Source organism: Rhodofomes roseus, assembly GCF_022264815.1.
Source record: "Rhodofomes roseus strain CIRM-BRFM 1785 chromosome Unknown C8Q71scaffold_20, whole genome shotgun sequence".
In the NCBI taxonomy this organism is placed as follows: Eukaryota; Fungi; Basidiomycota; class Agaricomycetes; order Polyporales; family Fomitopsidaceae; genus Rhodofomes; species Rhodofomes roseus.
In genome coordinates this window covers 611,466-629,962 of record NW_025952976.1, presented here as the reverse complement: position 1 = coordinate 629,962, position 18,497 = coordinate 611,466, and the positions used below count along the sequence as shown (strand labels likewise).

General features: G+C 55.8%; 8 protein-coding genes across 8 annotated transcripts; 2 read left to right on the top strand and 6 right to left on the bottom strand.

The window, feature by feature from the left end:
- C8Q71DRAFT_776356 (N-myristoyl transferase) lies at nt 1-2,155 on the bottom strand. Its single transcript, XM_047924653.1, has 8 exons — nt 1,689-2,155; nt 1,601-1,631; nt 1,423-1,550; nt 1,165-1,373; nt 938-1,108; nt 550-883; nt 210-485; nt 1-156 (listed from the first exon to the last, which is right to left on the bottom strand). Exons 1-8 carry the CDS (start codon nt 2,100-2,102, stop codon nt 34-36), a joined length of 1,686 nt encoding a protein of 561 aa, XP_047775842.1. The 5' UTR covers nt 2,103-2,155; the 3' UTR covers nt 1-33.
- Nucleotides 2,156-2,233: 78 nt separating this feature from the next.
- On the bottom strand, nt 2,234-3,962 carry C8Q71DRAFT_814898 (DNA glycosylase). The gene is made up of 4 exons (XM_047926093.1): nt 3,341-3,962; nt 2,882-3,290; nt 2,670-2,834; nt 2,234-2,609 (listed from the first exon to the last, which is right to left on the bottom strand). Exons 1-4 carry the CDS (start codon nt 3,790-3,792, stop codon nt 2,274-2,276), a joined length of 1,362 nt encoding a protein of 453 aa, XP_047775841.1. The 5' UTR covers nt 3,793-3,962; the 3' UTR covers nt 2,234-2,273.
- Nucleotides 3,963-4,505: 543 nt separating this feature from the next.
- C8Q71DRAFT_713586 (uncharacterized protein) lies at nt 4,506-7,338 on the bottom strand (the record flags this gene model as incomplete). The annotated part of the gene is made up of 11 exons (XM_047920923.1): nt 4,506-4,793; nt 4,848-4,931; nt 4,985-5,089; nt 5,148-5,290; nt 5,341-5,586; nt 5,638-5,739; nt 5,788-5,926; nt 5,980-6,251; nt 6,305-6,400; nt 6,457-6,599; nt 6,656-7,338. The coding sequence occupies 11 exons, from the start codon at nt 7,336-7,338 to the stop codon at nt 4,506-4,508; spliced, it is 2,301 nt and encodes a 766-aa protein (XP_047775840.1).
- A 135-nt stretch (nt 7,339-7,473) lies between these two features.
- On the top strand, nt 7,474-9,181 carry C8Q71DRAFT_252086 (uncharacterized protein). Its single transcript, XM_047917311.1, has 7 exons — nt 7,474-7,799; nt 7,860-7,926; nt 7,976-8,081; nt 8,135-8,287; nt 8,351-8,544; nt 8,619-8,769; nt 8,822-9,181. The coding sequence occupies exons 1-7, from the start codon at nt 7,635-7,637 to the stop codon at nt 9,087-9,089; spliced, it is 1,104 nt and encodes a 367-aa protein (XP_047775839.1). The 5' UTR covers nt 7,474-7,634; the 3' UTR covers nt 9,090-9,181.
- C8Q71DRAFT_252095 (uncharacterized protein) lies at nt 9,182-11,233 on the bottom strand. Its single transcript, XM_047917312.1, has 6 exons — nt 11,011-11,233; nt 10,895-10,956; nt 10,534-10,834; nt 10,191-10,485; nt 9,648-10,144; nt 9,182-9,589 (listed from the first exon to the last, which is right to left on the bottom strand). The coding sequence occupies exons 1-6, from the start codon at nt 11,061-11,063 to the stop codon at nt 9,274-9,276; spliced, it is 1,524 nt and encodes a 507-aa protein (XP_047775838.1). The 5' UTR covers nt 11,064-11,233; the 3' UTR covers nt 9,182-9,273.
- A 1,808-nt stretch (nt 11,234-13,041) lies between these two features.
- On the bottom strand, nt 13,042-15,068 carry C8Q71DRAFT_252143 (uncharacterized protein). Its single transcript, XM_047917313.1, has 3 exons — nt 15,033-15,068; nt 14,569-14,972; nt 13,042-14,518 (listed from the first exon to the last, which is right to left on the bottom strand). The coding sequence occupies exons 2-3, from the start codon at nt 14,854-14,856 to the stop codon at nt 13,151-13,153; spliced, it is 1,656 nt and encodes a 551-aa protein (XP_047775837.1). The 5' UTR covers nt 14,857-14,972; nt 15,033-15,068; the 3' UTR covers nt 13,042-13,150.
- Nucleotides 15,069-15,131: 63 nt separating this feature from the next.
- C8Q71DRAFT_252051 (mitochondrial/chloroplast ribosomal protein L54/L37) lies at nt 15,132-15,768 on the top strand. Its single transcript, XM_047917310.1, has 2 exons — nt 15,132-15,635; nt 15,692-15,768. The coding sequence occupies exon 1, from the start codon at nt 15,141-15,143 to the stop codon at nt 15,567-15,569; it is 429 nt and encodes a 142-aa protein (XP_047775836.1). The 5' UTR covers nt 15,132-15,140; the 3' UTR covers nt 15,570-15,635; nt 15,692-15,768.
- Nucleotides 15,769-15,914: 146 nt separating this feature from the next.
- C8Q71DRAFT_798528 (uncharacterized protein) lies at nt 15,915-18,474 on the bottom strand (the record flags this gene model as incomplete). The annotated part of the gene is made up of 7 exons (XM_047925819.1): nt 15,915-16,568; nt 16,625-16,880; nt 16,933-17,372; nt 17,425-17,446; nt 17,497-17,754; nt 17,816-18,054; nt 18,121-18,474. The coding sequence occupies 7 exons, from the start codon at nt 18,472-18,474 to the stop codon at nt 15,915-15,917; spliced, it is 2,223 nt and encodes a 740-aa protein (XP_047775835.1).
- Between the last annotated feature and the right edge of the window lie 23 nt (nt 18,475-18,497).

Here is an 18,497-nt window from a genome sequence, read left to right as displayed (position 1 = left end):
TGTCTTCTCATGCATATGTGCTACATTGACAAATTAAAGCATTACGACGCCGATGCCCTTTCCGGCTGGTACTCCGCCTACAGGGGTGACTCCTGCCAGAGGAGCAGTCCGCCAGTTGTATAGGTAGTAGTTCAACATGCCGTCTCCCGTGTGGAACTTGAGTCAAACAAATCAGCAACCAGAGTGGAGAGTGAACAAACCGCACGTACTCTGAGGTCCGTTAGGAATTCGACATTGTCCATGTGGGTCAGTGCGTTCAAGACGTCAAACTCGCAGCGGCTTGCGATAACCAGGCAGTCTCCCATGATCTCTTCCAAACGCTTCTTAAGCCTGCCGTCCTCTTCGGCGCCCTCGATGAACGCGACATCCGTGCCGTAGTAGAATACGTACGCGGCGTTAAGGAGATTGTGCTTGTCAGTCGTCATCACTGTCGAGGGCAGCGAGAAGAACGAGAAGTAGTCCGTGATCTTGTGCGTCTCCGGATTCTACGCGTGCATTTTCAGCATCCCACCATCCAGGTGCGCGGCCGGTAGTAGGGGGCACACATACCTCGACGACATACGTCCACACGACCTGCTTCTCCCTCGGGGTCTTCCAGCTATCAGGCGTCGTCGGGCCCTCGCCGCGTCCACTCAGCAGGGAATGGCGGATCTCCTCCTCGTCCATGATGTGCGCCATCCCGAAGCGGTCCATGTACTTGCCGTACAGCTCCGTCACCTGCGGCACGTCGCGCTCCTCCATCTCGCGCAGGCCGTGCCCGAGCAGCTTGGGCGTGTCAGGCAGCTTGTTCAGCCGGATGAGGCGCGCCATCGTCATGCTGGAGGGCACGGAGGTGAAGTTAACCTCGACGAGCTTCTTGACGTTGACCATGCGGTGGTAGTATCTGGCGAGGGCGGGTGAGCGGGTCGGAGAGCCGCTAAGGGGGAGGCGTCCTTACCGACATGTCGCGATCGGGGTGGGCAGCAGTAAGCCGGCCGTGTAGAGTGCTTGAAAGACGCCCTTCAAGTGACATTGCCGGGTGATCTCCTTGATCAGGACGGGCGCGAGCCGCTTGGAACGCAGCTTCTTGTGTACACAGAGGAAGTTGACCTCACTGGCCTTGAAGGTGCTGCGTGGAATGACGTTGACGAACAGGTGACATGTGTACAATGCTAGAGCACTCACTTGTCTCGGACACGGACGGACATGGGCACACCAGAGATGAACGCGACGAGCTTCTTGTTAGATGCTACGCGAACGCCGACGTGCCATTCCTTGTAGTAGCCTGGTGGCTGGAGAGCCCAGTGCAGGAAGTGCGCGGAGTACTGAAATCGGAACGACGCGACGTCGTCCTCCACGTAATGTCCGGAGAGTAGCTCGTACACTTCCCGTAACTGTCCGGCTGTAAGGACGCACGCACGAAAGAAACATCGTACAACTCACTTGTGCGGGATCATTGACGTCGACTGTCGTCCATTCGAAGTCCTTCGGCAGAGGATATGGCTCTTGGCGAACTTCCTCTGGCGGCTTGGATGGCTCGATGTACCCATCAGCGACCGGGGCCTCCTCTCCTGTATTGCAGGTCAGAGAGGTCCGCCACTACAGGCTCATCCGCGCTCACCAAGCTGGGGGACTGGTTGGGTCGCCCAGAACTACCACGCGAGTCGTAAGCGGATCTGACAGCGTCAGGATGAGGTCCTCATGCACACCTTGTGTCCGCCCATATCCTTTTGATTCTTGCCTCCGATCCCCGCCTTGCCCTGTATGACATCCTTGATCTTCATCTGCTCCAGCGCCGCGCGCACACTCGCAGGATCCGCCTTCGCAGCCTCCTCGCCGCCCTCCTGGCGCACCCTCTCCAGAACCGTGTTCACCAGCGCATCCGGGATCCCGTCCTTGCCACCAGAGCGGAGCGCGTTCAGGGCCTTCATCGCCTTGGACCGCTTCTTCTTTTTCTTCTTGCTCGACGTCGACGGCATGCTCGACTCGGGCAGACTGGACCCGGTGGGCTCGGGCTCGTCCTCAGAGCCCTCGGAGCCAGTCTCCTCGCCGTCGCCGGGCTCGGGGCGCTCCTCCTCAGGCTCGGCGACCTCCTTCTCCTTCGCTTTCTGGGATGGGGCCATGGGTATATGCAGCAACTGGTGGTACGGAGAAGAGACGCGTGTGTGTAGCGCGTGTGTGGCGGACTGACGGAGCGCTTCATGACGCAGTGGTGGCAGATTGCCTGCACCGCGATTTGCGCAAGTCGGAAGATCGGGCGCGAGATACAGACATGCAATTGCTAGCGGACGTGGCTAGCGAACAGTCCTGGTACTAGTCACTACAGACACCTCGCTTGTCCTCACACGCCGTCGCCTCTTCACTCGATCAGCCATGCTCAAGCTCTCGTCGAAGACGGGCAGCGTCGATGCAGCTTCGTCGATCTCCGGACTGATCACGCCCTCAGACTGCTCTACCGCTACCACTTTGCGTTTCCGCGGGCTCGCAGACGGCGTCGGAGTAGCTGGCGGCGTGACAAGTGCTACTGCGGCCTTTCCCTGTCGTGCCTTCTTACCCTGAACTGAGGGTGACGGAGACGGGCTTGAAAGCCCATAGGACGCGAACGATTTCAGATCGGAGGTGAACAGGACCTGTCAACAGTCAGACCATGAGCGATGCTTCCTGAGTCTACTGAAGCCGAAAAGACTGACCGAATGTGCCCAGCCCGCATATTCGCCCCAGACGTCAGCGAGCTTACTGCTCACTGCATCATACAGCTTTGTATTCATTGCCGTCTTTCCCTTAGACGAGCCGCTTACACCGTAGTGCTTCATGGCGATCTGGTGGACGTGAGTATCTACGGGTATGACTTCCCTCTGCTACATGTGAGCATTCTGCAGGCGAAGGTACAAGAGGAACATACCTTGTCTAGACTCGCGAGGAGAATACAGTCAGCAACCTTCCGGCCAACGCCCATAAGCTTGAGCAACTCTTCACGCGCCTCCGACGTGCTCATACTCCTCAATGTATGCAGCCATCTCTCGGCAGGTTCGAGGCCATCCTCGCAGTTCTTCTCAGAACCGCGCGTCTCAACCAGCATTTCTGCGGTCTTTTGGATGAATTCCGCGCGGTAGCCAAAACCGAGCGAGCGAAGGGTGGCCGACACCTGCGGGGCCGCCAGAACAGATGGCGGTGGGAATGGATGGTACGTTTCTGATGTATCTGTCGACTCGGGCCCCGGTAGTGATATCAACGCGGGTGAGTAGTGTTGGCAGAGGGATTTGACCATCTTCGTTATTCGAGCGATGTTGTTGTTCGACGAACAAATGAATCTAGAAACACGTTCGGATGAGTGCGCGTGAGCAAATGTCGTCCCACGTACGAAATGAGGTTCTCGAACGGATCTTGTCTTAACATTCTGATGCCGCTGAACCTTTGGCTACAATGTCGTTGAAAGACAGGGTCCCGCTTCGCCCACTGGTCGTACAAGTCCACAAGGTCGATATCCAGCTGAAAGTAGTCTCGGATCCATGCTAACGTCTCTGCTTCCCGTTGTTCTAGCGTCTTCGGCGAGGGAGGACTTGGAGGATAGGCCGAACGGTAGAACAGGGTGTCCGGAGATTGGCGGAGACAAACAACTCGATCGCGCAGACAGAGTCGGTACTCGTGCGTTGGGAGCAAGAGTTCGCCAGACGTAGTATTGGAGACAAGCGGGAAGATGCTCCAGCGAAAGGACTGTCCACACTGCAAGACGGCTGCAAGTGAGAGCTGTGCGAGAGGAAGAGGGAGGGCTCGGAAACCGGCCGGGGCCACAGTCGCACAGGCTGAAGCCATATGTAGTTGCAGATAGCTAGCTACTTGAGTGGGGTGTCGTTACGGCTGAACAGAAGTCGCTGCAAGCCGGGATCGTTCTGCCAGTGACCATGGACGAAGTCGTAGACTTGAGCGTGCGATGCCAAGCAGACAGCCTGCCAGTAGCTCTCAGCTCATACACTGGTATGTACGTCCTCCCGGCGCTTTTCCTGCGTCCTGCGAAGAAAGCGCTAGCCATTTACGGAAGGTGCTCTCATTTGCCTCAGAGTCACCGTGACGTTTTGTTTCTTTGATGTTTCTTTGCCGTAGAACATACTTATTGAAAATCCACAAGAAGGGGGCGCATGGCGTAGTTGGTTATCACATCCGTTAGTACTCAGTACTCAGTGGTCATGGCAATGATGGTCTAGTGCCCTGCGTGATTGGTCAATAAGGCCACATCCGACTCGGAGTCGCGTCTAGTTCATGGGTACATCTGCGGTATACTGTGTAGCATATCGCGTGCTCGGTGTCGCCGATCTGCGACCAAACCCTTTCAGCGCAACACATACGAAAAAAACTAGTTTCCAGCCAAACGCTTAACGCTAGGCTGCGTCTCATCAATACATCGCGGACTTTGACAAGCGCTGACGGCGGCTGGCAGTCAGTTTATCTGCGGTGCGTCACAAATATTGGTGTCAAAATACTTTGGTGAGCGAGTGTATGTATACGTCACATACATTTTAGTCCCGACCTCAGTCGTCGTCATCATCATCTTCCTCCTTGCCATCCACAGCCACCTCGCCCCGGATACCATCCACGCTGTAATACGGTATCCTATCTTTGTTCCAGCGACCGAGCAGCCAGTCGACGCGACAGAGTCCCGAGCCAGTCGACGAGGCGAGGAAGGGCGTCGCGCATAGACCGTTTCCGGAGTTCCACACCGCGCGCTGCACGCCGACCTGCGCAGGCCATGCGCCCGTTCCATCAGGGGCATCTTTGGGCGCGCGTGCGGTGACGTTGTTTGGTCGGACAGGCATTTCCTGGAAGGGAAATGGCGTTTGAACTTGAGCGTACAAGTGATACAGCTGCGGTACCTTGGGCAAGAACCTTTCTAGCATGCGCCACTCCTTGTCCTTCCGGTTGTAATCTAGTTGGTAGATTCTGTGTACAAGGAATGGCTGGGAGTACCCCGTTTAATTTCTAGCCCGCATCAACTGTAAGACACACATACATTGGCTCCCCCGCGTCGTGTCGCTCGCAGCGTGTTGCTGGTCAGCAAGCTGCCATCCGCGACACCAACGGCAAGTTGAGGGTGGTAATCCGATGCCGCCAGGCTCTGTGCGATTGTGAGTCCTACCAAGCGGGGCGCTTCGAGGATCGCAGGTTGCGCTCACCCATGCAGGTCCATCAGGCTCGAGAATAGTTTGCCCTCTTCCCAACATGTTCGGTGACAGTGAATATGCCTTGATGATATTCTCGTGGTCGATGGTGACAGGCCCACCACACCATGTTGAGTACGTCATTGAGTTGACTACGTCTTCGTCCTGCTATCAGACCACGCATTCTAAGCCACTACGCGCCTCTCACCTCTGGTTCGGTTCATGGCGTTCCCTACGGGATCACGGATGTCGGTGACACATTCGAGTCCGTCGTATCCCCCGCTCACAATCACCGTCGGGTTGTCTGCACACCGCCCGCCGGACGCAGACACGCCTGGCGCACGTACCCAGGCAAGCGAACGGATGGCAGATTGATGCACGACAAAGTAGTGTGTTGGTGTTCTCTCGTCGGGCCGCTTGAGTGCATCCGCGATGTTGTATACTGCAATCGATCCTGTGGACGACGCTTCAGGCAGATATGACACGAGTGTAACTCTATGCGTACCGTTAGTGCAGCCTACTGCGATTACTTCACTGTTCGCCCAGTCCATCCCCCAGCACATGGTTTCCTCAAGCTCAAACCTCAGCAAAGGCTCAGATAACCTGACTACATCAACTGAATAATGCGTTCGCTCTGTTATGGCCAACACCGTACCACAAATTGGCTGGGATGGCTGGTTCCCATCCGGATATAGGCTGGCGGGGTCCGGGATGGTGTACAGAGACAAAGAGCCATCTTCAAACGTGCCCGCCAGCACGCCTAGCTTCCTAGGTCGAGTTGGCACGGCGATTTCCTTTGATCGTGCTTTAGTGTGACGCCTGCCGTGTTGAACGCGCATACACTCACCTCTGCGGGGTCGTTCGACGGTAGTGGACACCACTTGAGCTCGAACGCTGGCCCGCTTTCTATGCACACCACCATTTCGCACCGCATCTCGCCCGGATCGTCGCCATTGTCGACGTCAGTGATTTCGTCCACGTCCATGGCGTCGGCAGATCGGCTCAACGACCATATCTGGATGCAGGCGTGCATCGGTCGCTGTGCACGAACGCCGATGACGGGCGAGTGCGTGTTAGACGGGAACAGCGCGACAGCGAGGTACTGCTTGTAACCGAGGCCTGTGTGTCATCCATGAACAACGCTTGAAGACGAAGAATAGAAGGATACACACGTGTACGATCATCTGGATGTATTGGACACCAATCAAGGGCCCACACAGGTGCTCCAGGGTTGAACACATGGGACTTGCTCCCCGGAATGAAATCAGCTGAAGGTTGCGATATATATATGTCGTTTGCATGTCTCACGAGGTAGTAGCCGTACCAATTTTGCGCGTCTCAAACATATTCATCTCGACACGCGTTTGTTTGCCATATGGACCAAAGGAGCATGGGACGGGTGGAGGAGGCTTGGATGCTCCTTGCTCTGGCGCAGAAGCATCATTCGGGAGGTATGCATATGCTTGCCTTTCTCATACATAATTACATCGTCGAGCGTTAAGTAGGAGTTGAGACGAACGCACTGCATGCCAATGACCTCAAAACCATGCACCCTGACACCTTCATGGACCCGCGGCCTCCGGAACCTCTCATCAGCTGTCTCCTCACCACCGCTAGCCAGTGACTCCTTAAACCATGCCCTGTCTTCGAGCAAGTCCCAGAGTGGACCAGGTCCCACGTTGAATCCCCAAGCCTTGCTTATGCGCTCGAGGATGGTTGGGTTGACGGACCAGCTACTCGTAGGCGCTATTCGGGGCGGACCAAAAGGTGCGGGACGCTGCATGAGTCTCTCAACAGGCCCAGGCCTGTCAAACAAAGGCAGTGCTCGGTGCCGATGGTGAACGCTGGGCAGGGCATATGTCCTGGGTTTCGACGAGAGTCCTGGCATGGCTTTTGGCTTTGGGGTGCCCCTTGCAGTAGACGGCTTGCCTGCGTCGGAGGCCAGGACCATAGAAGGTTCGCGCGAGGGTTCTTCTGCTGGTACATCATCATCTTCCTCTGCCTCTGCATCCTCATCTACCAGGTCGTCCTCCTCGACGGCGGCTTGGTCGGGAACTTCGTCTGGCGCGAAGTCGCTGCCACTGTCGCCCTCTTCCTCGACCACAGGACGCGTCGAAGGCCCCGCACCGTCGTCTTCGGCGTCGTCGTACTGGAATAAGGCGGCATAGTTCGGGCGAGAGGCTCGAGAGCGAAGCTGTCTGGCCATGTCGTGTTCAGAGGAAGGCGGGATCGCGCAACGGGCGCTCCACATCGCGCGGGAACCGATGACCCAAAAGGCAGGTCGCCTGCCATAAATGGTAAGTAAGTCTGTTGTCGATAAGCTCGTGATTCGCCTCCGCTACATATGCCACCGCTAATCCCACCGGCCCCGCATTCACAGCGTATTCATCTTGGCTGGGGTCCTAGCCTCACATATATACTGCTGGCCCTTTATCTGCCAGGGTGATTTGCGTTGCACATATACTACCCCTAGGCTTGTCGTCCGTACGCAAGCTTGCAACCATGTCCCAGCTTCCCACGTCCACCAAGGCGATCACCTTGCGCGAGTCACCCGCAGGCCGCGAGCCTCGCTACCACGATGCTGCTCTCGAGCAGAGAGCCATTCCCTCGTTGCAGAAGGGTCAGGTTCTAGTCAAAATCGGGGCAGCAGGCTTCAATCACAGGGAGGTTGGTGTAATGTTCACTGACATCGTGTATGGTAACGCACCATCAGTCCATGTCCGCTAGGTCTGGATACGCAAGGGCCTATATCCTGGACTGGCCTTCGGAGCTGTCTTTGGCGCGGACGGTGCAGGTACGCACTCCACCAATCCTGTTCTCGCTCGAGCTTCACAGCGGGCTAGGGACCGTCGTTGCCGCGGCGGACACGGACGACCCCCTTCTGAACAAGCGAGTATTCCTGGTCCCCATGCGTGGCTGGAAGAGCCACCCCGATGCACCAGAGTCACCGTAGGTGCACAGTATCAGACGTCCAGTGCTGAGCTCAAGCTTGCGACGAGCAGCAAATTCGTCATCCTGGGAGGTGGCAAGGTCGTTCCCCTCGGCACGTTCGCTGAATACGTCGCAGTCGACCGCGACCAAGTTGTTCTTACACCTGATCATCTGAATGATGTGCAGGCGGCCGCATGGCCACTTGGGGGCCTCACAGCGTGGAGGTGAGTCTTAGCCGTTTACACCATGTCTCAGTCGCTGAAATGAAATCACCCGAACCCACGAAGAGCGTCGGTCGTGAACGCACACGTCGAAAAGGGCGATAACGTTCTCATCACTGGCATAGGTGGCGGAGTTGCCCTGCTCGCCATGCAGATTTGCCTTGCGCGTGGCGCGAACGTCTACGTGTCGAGCGGTTCTGAAGATAAAATTAGCCAGGCTGTTTCCCTCGGCGCGAAGGCAGGTGTCAACTACAAGTCAGGTATGCCAGGCTCTGTACTACACACTGAATGAGCTCCTCAGACATACCTGACGCCGACTTATGTGCTCACACAGACGAGTGGCCGACGCAGCTTGAGAAGCAGCTTCAGCAAAACAGCCCAGAGATGCCCATACTGAGCGCTGTCATCGACTCCGGCGGCGGTAATATTATGTCCAACGTTAGTAAGATCCTCAAGCCTGGGGGTTGTGTGGTCATCTACGGCATGTACGTAGTTTCATGAATCATTCGCGCCATCGCTGACCATCATTGACCATAGGACTGGCTCACCGGCAGTGACCTTCACCATGCGAGAGGTGCTGAAGAACCAGAGGGTCATCGGCTCGACGATGGGCTCGCACAAGGACTTGGTCGACGCGACAGCGTTCCTGGCGGAGCATCGCCTTGTACCGATCGTCTCGCACGTGTTGGACGGTCTTGAGAATGCGGAGCAGGGCTTCGAGCTGATCAGCAAGGGGAAACAGTTCGGTAAGGTTGTGATACGAATCAAGCATGAGGACGTTGGGGCGAGCCGCGCTCTACTGTGATTGGAATGACGTGCTAGCAATGTACCTTTGTATCGTGATATATGTTTGTATATGTTCCAGAATCCAAGAAGTGCAGCATATGACAACAAACTATGGAGGGAGGTATAGCGATGGCAACAAGCTTGAAGCAATGTGAGTGGGAAATACAACTGAAGCGGGGTATAACAGTTCGTCATGAATGCTGTCACCAGTCATCATCGGAGGCATCATCCCAGCCGTCGGGATCCATTAAGCTCAGGCTGCTTTTCGTTCCACCCAGCTTCGACACCGCACTGGTAGGCGCGGGTGCAGCTGCGACTGGCTGTAGGATATCGTTTGGATCGACCTCGTCGTCCGACGCCTCAGCAGTTTCGGGGAGTGCTGCAGTTGGTGGCGGTGAGCTGGCCGGGGCGACCGAACTTCCCGTTGCATCAGCGGCTTGGGCAGACGACCACCTCAACACTCGTTGATCGTCAATGTTGGGCCCGCGTGCCATGGAGTACCACATCTTCCCGAGCAGCCTTGGTGCATCAGAAGAGGATCAGTACCGCGTGAGGGAATATTCAGAGAAGTACGTACAAGCTCTCGGTACCCGCGGACCACCATCTGTCCGACTCGGCGATGACGTTGGGTGTCACCGCCTGAGGCTTATCCTTCGGCGGGTCAAGCTTCACACCAAGCCCCCGAGCGTTGATGGGCACACTGTCTGTCGCTGGCGCGACCTGCCTCAGGGCCAGATACAAGCTGCGCACGTCGACGACGTACACAGGAGTACCGGATGGACGGCGGCTACGGTCTGCCTGGCTGGCTGACGTATACTCGCCTCGCCGTTCTGGAGAGCGAGAGCGCGAGGACCTGGACATCGTCTGTACAGGTCCGGGCGCGTCATCGTATAGCAGACCTGCGATGCCTGATGCCCATTCTGTGGTGTCTAGCTTGAGGGCGCGGAGCGTGGCCAACGTCCGCGCTTCGTCGTGAACTAGAAGCACAACAGGATGTCTCCCGCTGAGCGCCGCAGACAGCTGCCAAGCAATGTCGCTTCGGGGCTTGTATATCGTGGTCGCATACTCGCACTCCTGCGTCCCCATGAGGTATGTTCACCGTATCACCGGCATGACTCACGATGCGCTTGGACCCGGGATTGCTCAGGTATCTTTCTTCCTCAATTACTACATGAGTGGTCTCTGAAGGCATGATTTGGGATCCGTTCCATTGGGCCGGTTTGGACCATGTTGTCCAACCGATGTCTAGCACCTTCGGATCGGCTTCGCGTTGTCGCATTGTGCGAGTGTCGGCCTTCCACGTATTGTAGCACAGAGATACGATGGTCAAATTTTCCGGAAGCATCCGTAGGGAAAATTCAGCGGCCTGGGTATAATCAAGCGTTGCCAGCATTGGTCGAGACAGCACGAGAACCCTAGTATGAATTAGTAGAGGGAATTCAGCAGCAACAGACACACACTACCTCTGCATCTCAAACGAGCTACGTATCTTTCCGGCTTCTGACACACCATTACCAGCAACAGTGAAGGACGTGTTCGCCTTCGAACGGTCTCTTATCTGATCCTTTGGGATACCCTTGTTGGACTTGGTCGATGCGTACGTCTTCAGTCTCTTCTCAAGCTCCGCACGATTGGGAAAGTGCGCGGGAGACAATGAGAGGAATCTCTCAGGAGGATCAGGTCGAGCACCTGGTGGTCGCCAGCGCAGTGCACGGAAGCGCGACTCCGGGAGCAAGAGATATGACGCGCCATTTGGTCGGATACCTATGTGAGTCAGGCTGGCCGTTAGAGTTGAGTTGCTAGACAAAGTGCCTGATTCCTCACCAAGTACAAGATTCAGCCCTTGGATGCCAGGAGATCGCAGGAGACGTTCGTCGGGGATCTCTCTGCCGCTCTGAGATTGGTCTTCATTCGAAGAGCTCAGCGAACCCGTGTCTTACCTGAGGTGTCCCTGGAAGCCCCCGACTTGATAGTACCATGTCTTGACTGACATGACGACCTCATGCACAGCTGGTCGATCTCGAGGCTCAAGGGCAGGGAGTGGTGTGGGATTGAACACGCTGCATTACGCTTCTCTGTATGGTGGGAGCCTCTACTGACCCGGGAGGCCTGCCGTTACAGCAGCCGTATACGGAGGGAACAGATCTGAGATCCAGATCTGTCTGATCCCAAGCTGCGCGTCTTATGCGCGTCTATGAATGAACTTCAGCGAACCTCGCTATAACGGCTGTTCGACTGTTCATACGCATCAATACCGGCTGACGATATTCGACGTATCCCCCAACTCATCTAATCCCCCCAGGCAGCCATGACATCCGCGGTAATCGGTGAGAGCGGGTAGCTAGAACCTGCCACGTATACGCCACGCCGGACGCCGGTCACTTCACGTTCTTGAAGTACCAGTATGTAGTGGCCGCCGTCTTAGAGGGACGAACGACACTTACGCAGCGGTATGCTATACACTGTGATATGTAACGTCGACATTGAATTATTCCAACGGGATATTTTTCACTGGCATGTTTTCCAACAGCGGGGCATTGAATGTCGGCCGCCCAAGAGTGCTTCCGAATAATGATCAGGCGGGATCATTGTACTTAACCCCCAAGGAGCTCGTTGGGTAGACTTCTGTGACTGTTGTAGAGATGTAAGAGAGCGATGGTGCATTACGGAAAGAGGTATTTTGCCACATGTTGTGAGTGTAATAACTTCGGTCCGATGTGAAGCACATCGCTGATGACCAGGTATACCCAACGCGTTGGACTGGGCCGTTACCTGTGTACCAAGTTCATTGACCCCGGTCTAGGTATCACCTATTCAATTTTTGTCGGGGGACCGATGATCCGGAGGGTCGTACACCGCAAGTCACTCCGATCTCGTCGCTCTGCACTGCGAGCATCGGGTAAGTCTACGAGAATTTCGCGCTTCGTAGAGCCTGCGATAATAGCATGGATCAATTGACGACCTAAAACCTGTTTTCAGACGTAGCATTCCCCGGTTTCGCCCTGGCCATACTTGTTTCAAATACACGCCGAGGGGTCATTCCGGTGTTGCCCCTTTCAGCACGCCTGAGACTCGCCGTCGCCTCTGTCGCGTTTCTGGCCGCCTCATGGTGGCCATGAGACTTCCTTCGAGCGGTGCTCATCGCGGTATATATGGCCCTTGCCACTGCCCGCGACGCAATCGACTAGATTGCATGTACACTACGCCATCGACCTCGCAACTGCCCTCGCAACTGCCCTCGCAACTGCCCTCGCTCCTTTGTATGATCTAAAGAAATGGGTTCCGTACTACCTGGCTATAATGATCAAGCTACCAACAAGTATACTGTATTTGCATCCAATAGCACGTGGAGGTATGTCGCCTCCGGGAGTCTCTATCGCATTCTAACGACCCGAACCTCGGTAGCCGTCGTCAGAGACAGCGGTGGCTCAGATTGTTGCGCAGCAAGATGGTGAGAATTGGTTACAGTGGTGTCAACTGCATCGACTCACATTGCTTATGTATTTCAGAGACCGTCGACACATCGCCGTGAAAGAGATGAGGAGTCGGACGACTTTCTCTCGAGCTTCGTGCTGGTATGTCTGCCCATTGTGGATCCCAGTCACAATTCGACAATCCTGCTGCGCCGCACGCTCATGCCATTTGGTCCTGTAGCAGTCCGACATATTCGAGGATGAGCAGATCGTGTTCGACATCTCGAATAACTTGCCTTCTGTTCCCCAACACACAAAGTCTCTTCCCAAGTTCAGCACGGGCGTCGGTGCAAGCCACAGCTTAATATGCGTAGGTATGGATGACCCGCATTGATTACAAGAAGCTAACCGGCACGACAGGATGTACTTAATAGATTGAGAAACGGTCATGGACAAAGGGGCGGAAGTGGGGCCTGCATCTGAACTGAGTTATATTGTACAGTTTGTCAAATCGCACCTATAGACGGAGACTTGAGCCAAGTGTCCCAGGAATGAAGCTAGCGTCGAACGTTGTACACAGTCCTACATTACAGCGACGTGCGCATCGGATAGTGAAGAAGGACAAGAAACGTGCGTCGCACATACGACTCGTCTTCAGCTGTGTGTATCACGGCCTTCCACCGTAGTGATTTACATCTGTATCACCTCCGGTCAACATCCTCCGCCTTTCGTCGTCGCGCACTCTCCTGAAGATGCTCAGAAGCCGAGTCACCTCTAGCCAACGTTGCGCATGTTCCGGGGTGTTGTGCTGAGAAATCGTGGTGAGGTTGGGGAATAGACCGGTCAAGAAAGCAGCAGTCGTCGCCGCGTCCGCCACTCGCGAAGAGCCCACGTCGAGTTGCTTGATCTGTGCGTTCCTTGAGCTAGGCAATGGCTGCTCTCCCCCTACTTCGAGATAGCGTAGATCCATATCGAGTGATAATTCGTGCAGATGCGGACAGTCGTGGACGAGGCGTGCCAATCCCTCCGACGTCACACCCCCCAGCTGCCCTCTCGACCGTTGGTCCTGGTGGTACGTAAGGCCCAGTTTACGCAGACCCGGCAAGGTGTGAGCGATATCCTTCACGAGCGTGTCATCGACTCTGGAGGGAACCGATATATCGAGGTGCGTGATTTTGCGGAACGTGCGCCAGAGGGTGCGGAGCTGATCGGCAGGAATGCCTGAACCGGGTACCCTGGATGAACCAATCGATAGCTCGCAGAGATCGAAGGAACACGAGGAGGTGATGGCCTGAATGAGGTTGCAACCTTCGAGCTCGTCCAAATAGCGGCAAGTCATATGTATACCGATGACACTGGCTAATGAGGCGCACGACATGATGTGTGTGCAGTCCGTAACACTGATGTTTTGGAAAGTGAGATGCGTGATTTGCTTGAAGTCGAGTTTACGTTGTGCCTCAAGGTTGGCAACAACTTGAATCGACCCAAGGGAATCTGCAGGTGCTCCAAGTGTCAAGCGAGTGATAGATGGCGCTGCTGAGAGTGCATCCCATAGCTCTACCGGAGGTGCAGCATGTAGCGTAAGCGACAAACTGCGCACCTGGTTGAGCGACTGCAATGCACTGCTGAGCAACGAGAGAGCGTCGGGGGATGGGCCAAGACTGAGTTCCAGCTGCTGTAGGGATGGGGATAGCCGTAATGCATAGGATAGTAGCAGAGGGACGGTGATGAGGTCTGCTTGATCTTCATACAACGATAATGCCAGTGAGCGGATTGATGGCCCTATAAGCGTGGCACAGAAACCGAGCATGTCTGGCGATAGTTCAGGCATCTGGTATGTGAGATGGACGAGATGTGGGAAGTACGGCCGTGAATGGTGGTCACACATGGCCAGAGCACGGTAGACGTCTGGTGCCGCAGGAGTACTCTCGAGATAGGGATGCACTGGTTTGGGCATCCTCAACTTCTTGATTCTCCGCGCGTAAGCATCGAAGTTGCCCCAATCCGTGGGCTTCAGCCTGGGCTTAGTGAGGCACTGCCCTGGGCTAAGTACACGGCCGGTACACGATGTAAAACACAACTCACAATCATCTGCCTCTTTCCTTGTGATGGTCCCAATGAGACCTTCTTCACGATGATCAGGTTTGGATGCATGCACCGCAGGAGGTTCTCGATACCCCACTGGTGACTCCATAAAGCATCCAGCGCATGCGGCTGAAATGATTTGCATGTCCGCGCAAGCATTGCCAGCGATCTGTACGCGGCTCGGAGGGATGGGTCATCTGGCAAGACATCGATGTTGGGCTCATTATCGCCCCATATGTTGTTGACTATAAGGCCAACAACCTCCGAAACCTGAAGGCAAGGATGCATGTTTGCAACGGATGGTTATAGGGCTGGGCGACCGAGCGGTATGATGTGGCGTTGAAAGCGTTTGACCAGGGATGGATACTTCAGTAGAAAATGTCGAGAAATGGTCGTATTTCTCGCTGCACATACGACTCGTCAGGTTGCTTCGCGATGTACGGTCTCAGATAAAGGATTATTACCTTTGGATTGTTCCTGCGATCGGGATCGGGAGTGGGTGTTGGATCAGATGGGCGTCAACACAGCCGCTGCGTACACCTGCTTTGCGTGACCAGGTGTCACGTCACGCCATGTCCTTCCTCCGTCCACTACGCCGAACACCAGCCCTGCAGGCATGGCTTCCAGCCCGGAGGTGCTACACTACTCCGAGTAGCCCCGCGCAAGCGAGCTCAAGCGAGCCCGACGCTACAGCAGCGCAGAAATCGGAGACCCAGTCGCGTAGGTTTGCCGCCTCTACTCGGTCCTCTCTGCTCACTGTCACGTCCGTCGCAGCGAAATCGTCATGTCCGGAGGGCACCGTCTTGACTGGCTTGAACTATCTCAAAGGCCAAGGCGAGGTGGTCGCACAGCCAGATAGCGCGTACCCCGACTGGCTGTGGGAGCTTGTCGGACCAAAACGCGTAACAGACGATGGCCCGGGAGGGAAGGAGGAGAAGATCGCGCTGAGGAAGGAAAACCGGGCACGGATACGTGAACAGAACTTCATGAAAAGTCAATAGTCCTCTGGGTTCACATGTCGGGGGCTTCTAGCGGAAGGCTAGGCGATATATGGATGTTATACAGAAGTGAGTGTTGTGCCGCTCTCACAGTGTACTCCTCTGACTCTGAATGGGTACGTCAGTATATCAGCAGTAATTTTTGTGGCGTTGCACGTAATCCCCCATTTTGCATCCCCGTTCGTCAAGCAATGGCCCGCAGTCTCTCAGCTGAGCAGTCCCCCGGTGTGCATTGTGCCAGCGGCCACCTGCGCACGGATCTCTGCCTCGTAAACGCTACGTATCGCTGTCCTCTATGTAGCTACATCGTGGGGAAACTATGGCTACAACATTCCACTCTCATCTCACTCAAGTCGGGAACGAACCAAGAGTGAACAACGTCTGTTTCTGCTTCCCCTTGCCCTTCTTGCCTTTGTTTGACGTGTGCTCGGACTGCACGGAGCTAGCCTCGGCAGGTGTAGGGTCAGTCGAACCATTTGCGCCGTTCGAGGAGCTACCGCCGTTGGACCACGCAGGTACGGACGGGGCGGCATCACCTATGATGTTCCGCAAAGACTTGTTCCCGCCTATGGCGGCCCTAGGGAGCTGCGCCTTGGACGCCGTTGGTAGTTCAGGGAACACGGCCTTCGAGAGGTTGGGTGCAGGACGATTGATACTGGCACCTGGGCCGGGAACGGACGTCGGTCCTCGAGCAACAGGCTTCGCGGCGGATGATGCTGACGCCCAAGGAGTGCTGCGCTGCGACTGACGGAACGGCGTCGTCTTTGTAGAGTGCGCGGTGGGTAAGCCGGGGAAACGCTCCTGCGACCTCTGTGGTGTAGGTGATCGCGAGATAGACGACGATGCGGCTGCTTGAGCGACGCGGTCCCACACTTGTCTTGAGGACTGCGCGGACGCTCGCGTGGAGGTTGAGTTTTTCGCGTTCAGAACCCGTCCACTTGTGACGCCAGCCCACTGTGTCCCGATCGACGTCGGTACGAGCTCGGGGAACTGCCCGCGTTGCTGAAGTGCGTATGACATGAGACCGAAGTGAATGAACTAGATCCGAGGGCTCTCACCTCTATCTTGAAGCCATTCCACGCCGACAGCAATTCTTGCTTTTTGTCCTCTTCGTCCAACGAGTCTACGACCAAATTGACGACACTCGCTGTACCATCCAGGTTGCGGTCGAGGATGTTCCACACCGTCGAGATCAGATCCCGAGCGCCTGATTCCGAGACACGGTAGGAACGCATGGCGGCCTGAATCGCAGGTACGGCAGAGGCAGGGTTCGTTGCGAGTGAATTGATGCGTGCTACAAGAACAGCTGCTCGCCTGGGCACGAGGTGTCAATACACAGTCAAGTAGACGTAGGTCTAGAACTCACTCAGCTGCCCCAGGTTCTCCTTCCAAGTCGCCCGGAGAGGGTGACGGCCGTCGGCTCTGCTGTCGACTGTGGTTGGGGATTTGTCCATTCGGTGTGACATTGACATTGCTGTGCTGGATGGTCAAGTTCCCGCCAAAGGCTTCCCTCCTGCGACCACCGGCCCCCGTAGGGCGCGACGGACCAGGAGGGGGTGGTGCAGGGGGTGGTTCTCGCTCGCGCTCGCGGTCATGTCTACCTCTCCCGCGCCTGCTGCCGACCTCCTCAAACTCGAACTCCGCTTGAACACGGCTCGCAGCCTTCTTGTCGCGCGCGGACATGTCTGCACCGTGCTCCTCCACCATATGTGCCTTCAGGTCAAGCAGGGTACCGAATACGACGAACTTGCGCTGTAGACATTCTGGGCGATTGCATGGGTAGTGTGCATGCGTAAAGTGTTGCTCCTACAGCGACGTCAGAATGCCGGAGATCGCGGCGGCTACTCTCGAAGCTCACCAGCGCATCGTAATTCCGGAAACTGTAGGAGTAGATAAGGATAGTTCTGAAACTGCTGACTGGATGGCTTACTATTGATCTTTGACTTCATTGCGCTTGCAGATGAAGCATTCCTCGTGCTTCTCTCTCATGTGTGTGTACAGCTCATCGTCACTGAAGTAGCATTCGCGGCAAAACTCGCAAAGTGGGTGAACACCCCCTTCGATTTGATGCGTCGGTACTGCATGGTGCCGACCTCGTTGCATAGACGGTAGGTGAAGGGGGAGTTGGTCGGGGGCGTACAGTGCGTGCTCATGCGCGAAAATCTTCTTGAAACGTATGCATATATCGCTTAGAGGCGCAAGGAATATGAGGACGCAAAATCAGAGTAATTGTGTACATCGATACTCACCACATGAGCTTGCCATGTGCTGCCCGGGTGTGTAGCTTCAGGTCACTCCATCCATTGCCGATGTAATCACAGTCCTTGTCGGGACAATTGAACCGGAGGAGAATGAGAGTATCCTCCATCATCTCCTGGGTCTCGAATGAGACGGATAGCTTCGGGTCCTTGTACGGAACTTGGTCTGGAGTGTAAGAGGGCCATAGCGCGTCCGGAGAGGTCGTGAAGATAACGGACGGCTGGGGCTCCTGGAGGGTCAGGCAGCTCAGTTAGCCCGAACACAAATGGGAGTGGAACGTTCGGGTGATACATGCCTTGCAGAATGTGCATTCGTGTTTCTTATAGAGTGCCCTGAGCCGCAGTGCACAGACATGGCATGTGCGATGGTTGCACTCCGACAAGGACCAATACTTGACGGGCTCAGCGCAGATCCAGCACACCGCGCCGTCGTCGGCTTCCGAGACAGGAGCGACACTTGCATTATTCTGCACTGTTTGCGCAGACTCGGACGCCTTGAGCTTGATCGGGTCCTGGTCAGCCTTCTCTGCAGCCTTCGGACCCGCGTTCTTGCCGTTCTGTCCTTGCAATCCTCCTCGACCACCGCGGCCTCTGCCCCTGCGGCCTCCGCGGGGTGTAGTGTGGGTTTGGGTCATAGTAGCAGAAGACATGTTCGACGACAAGATGGGGGACA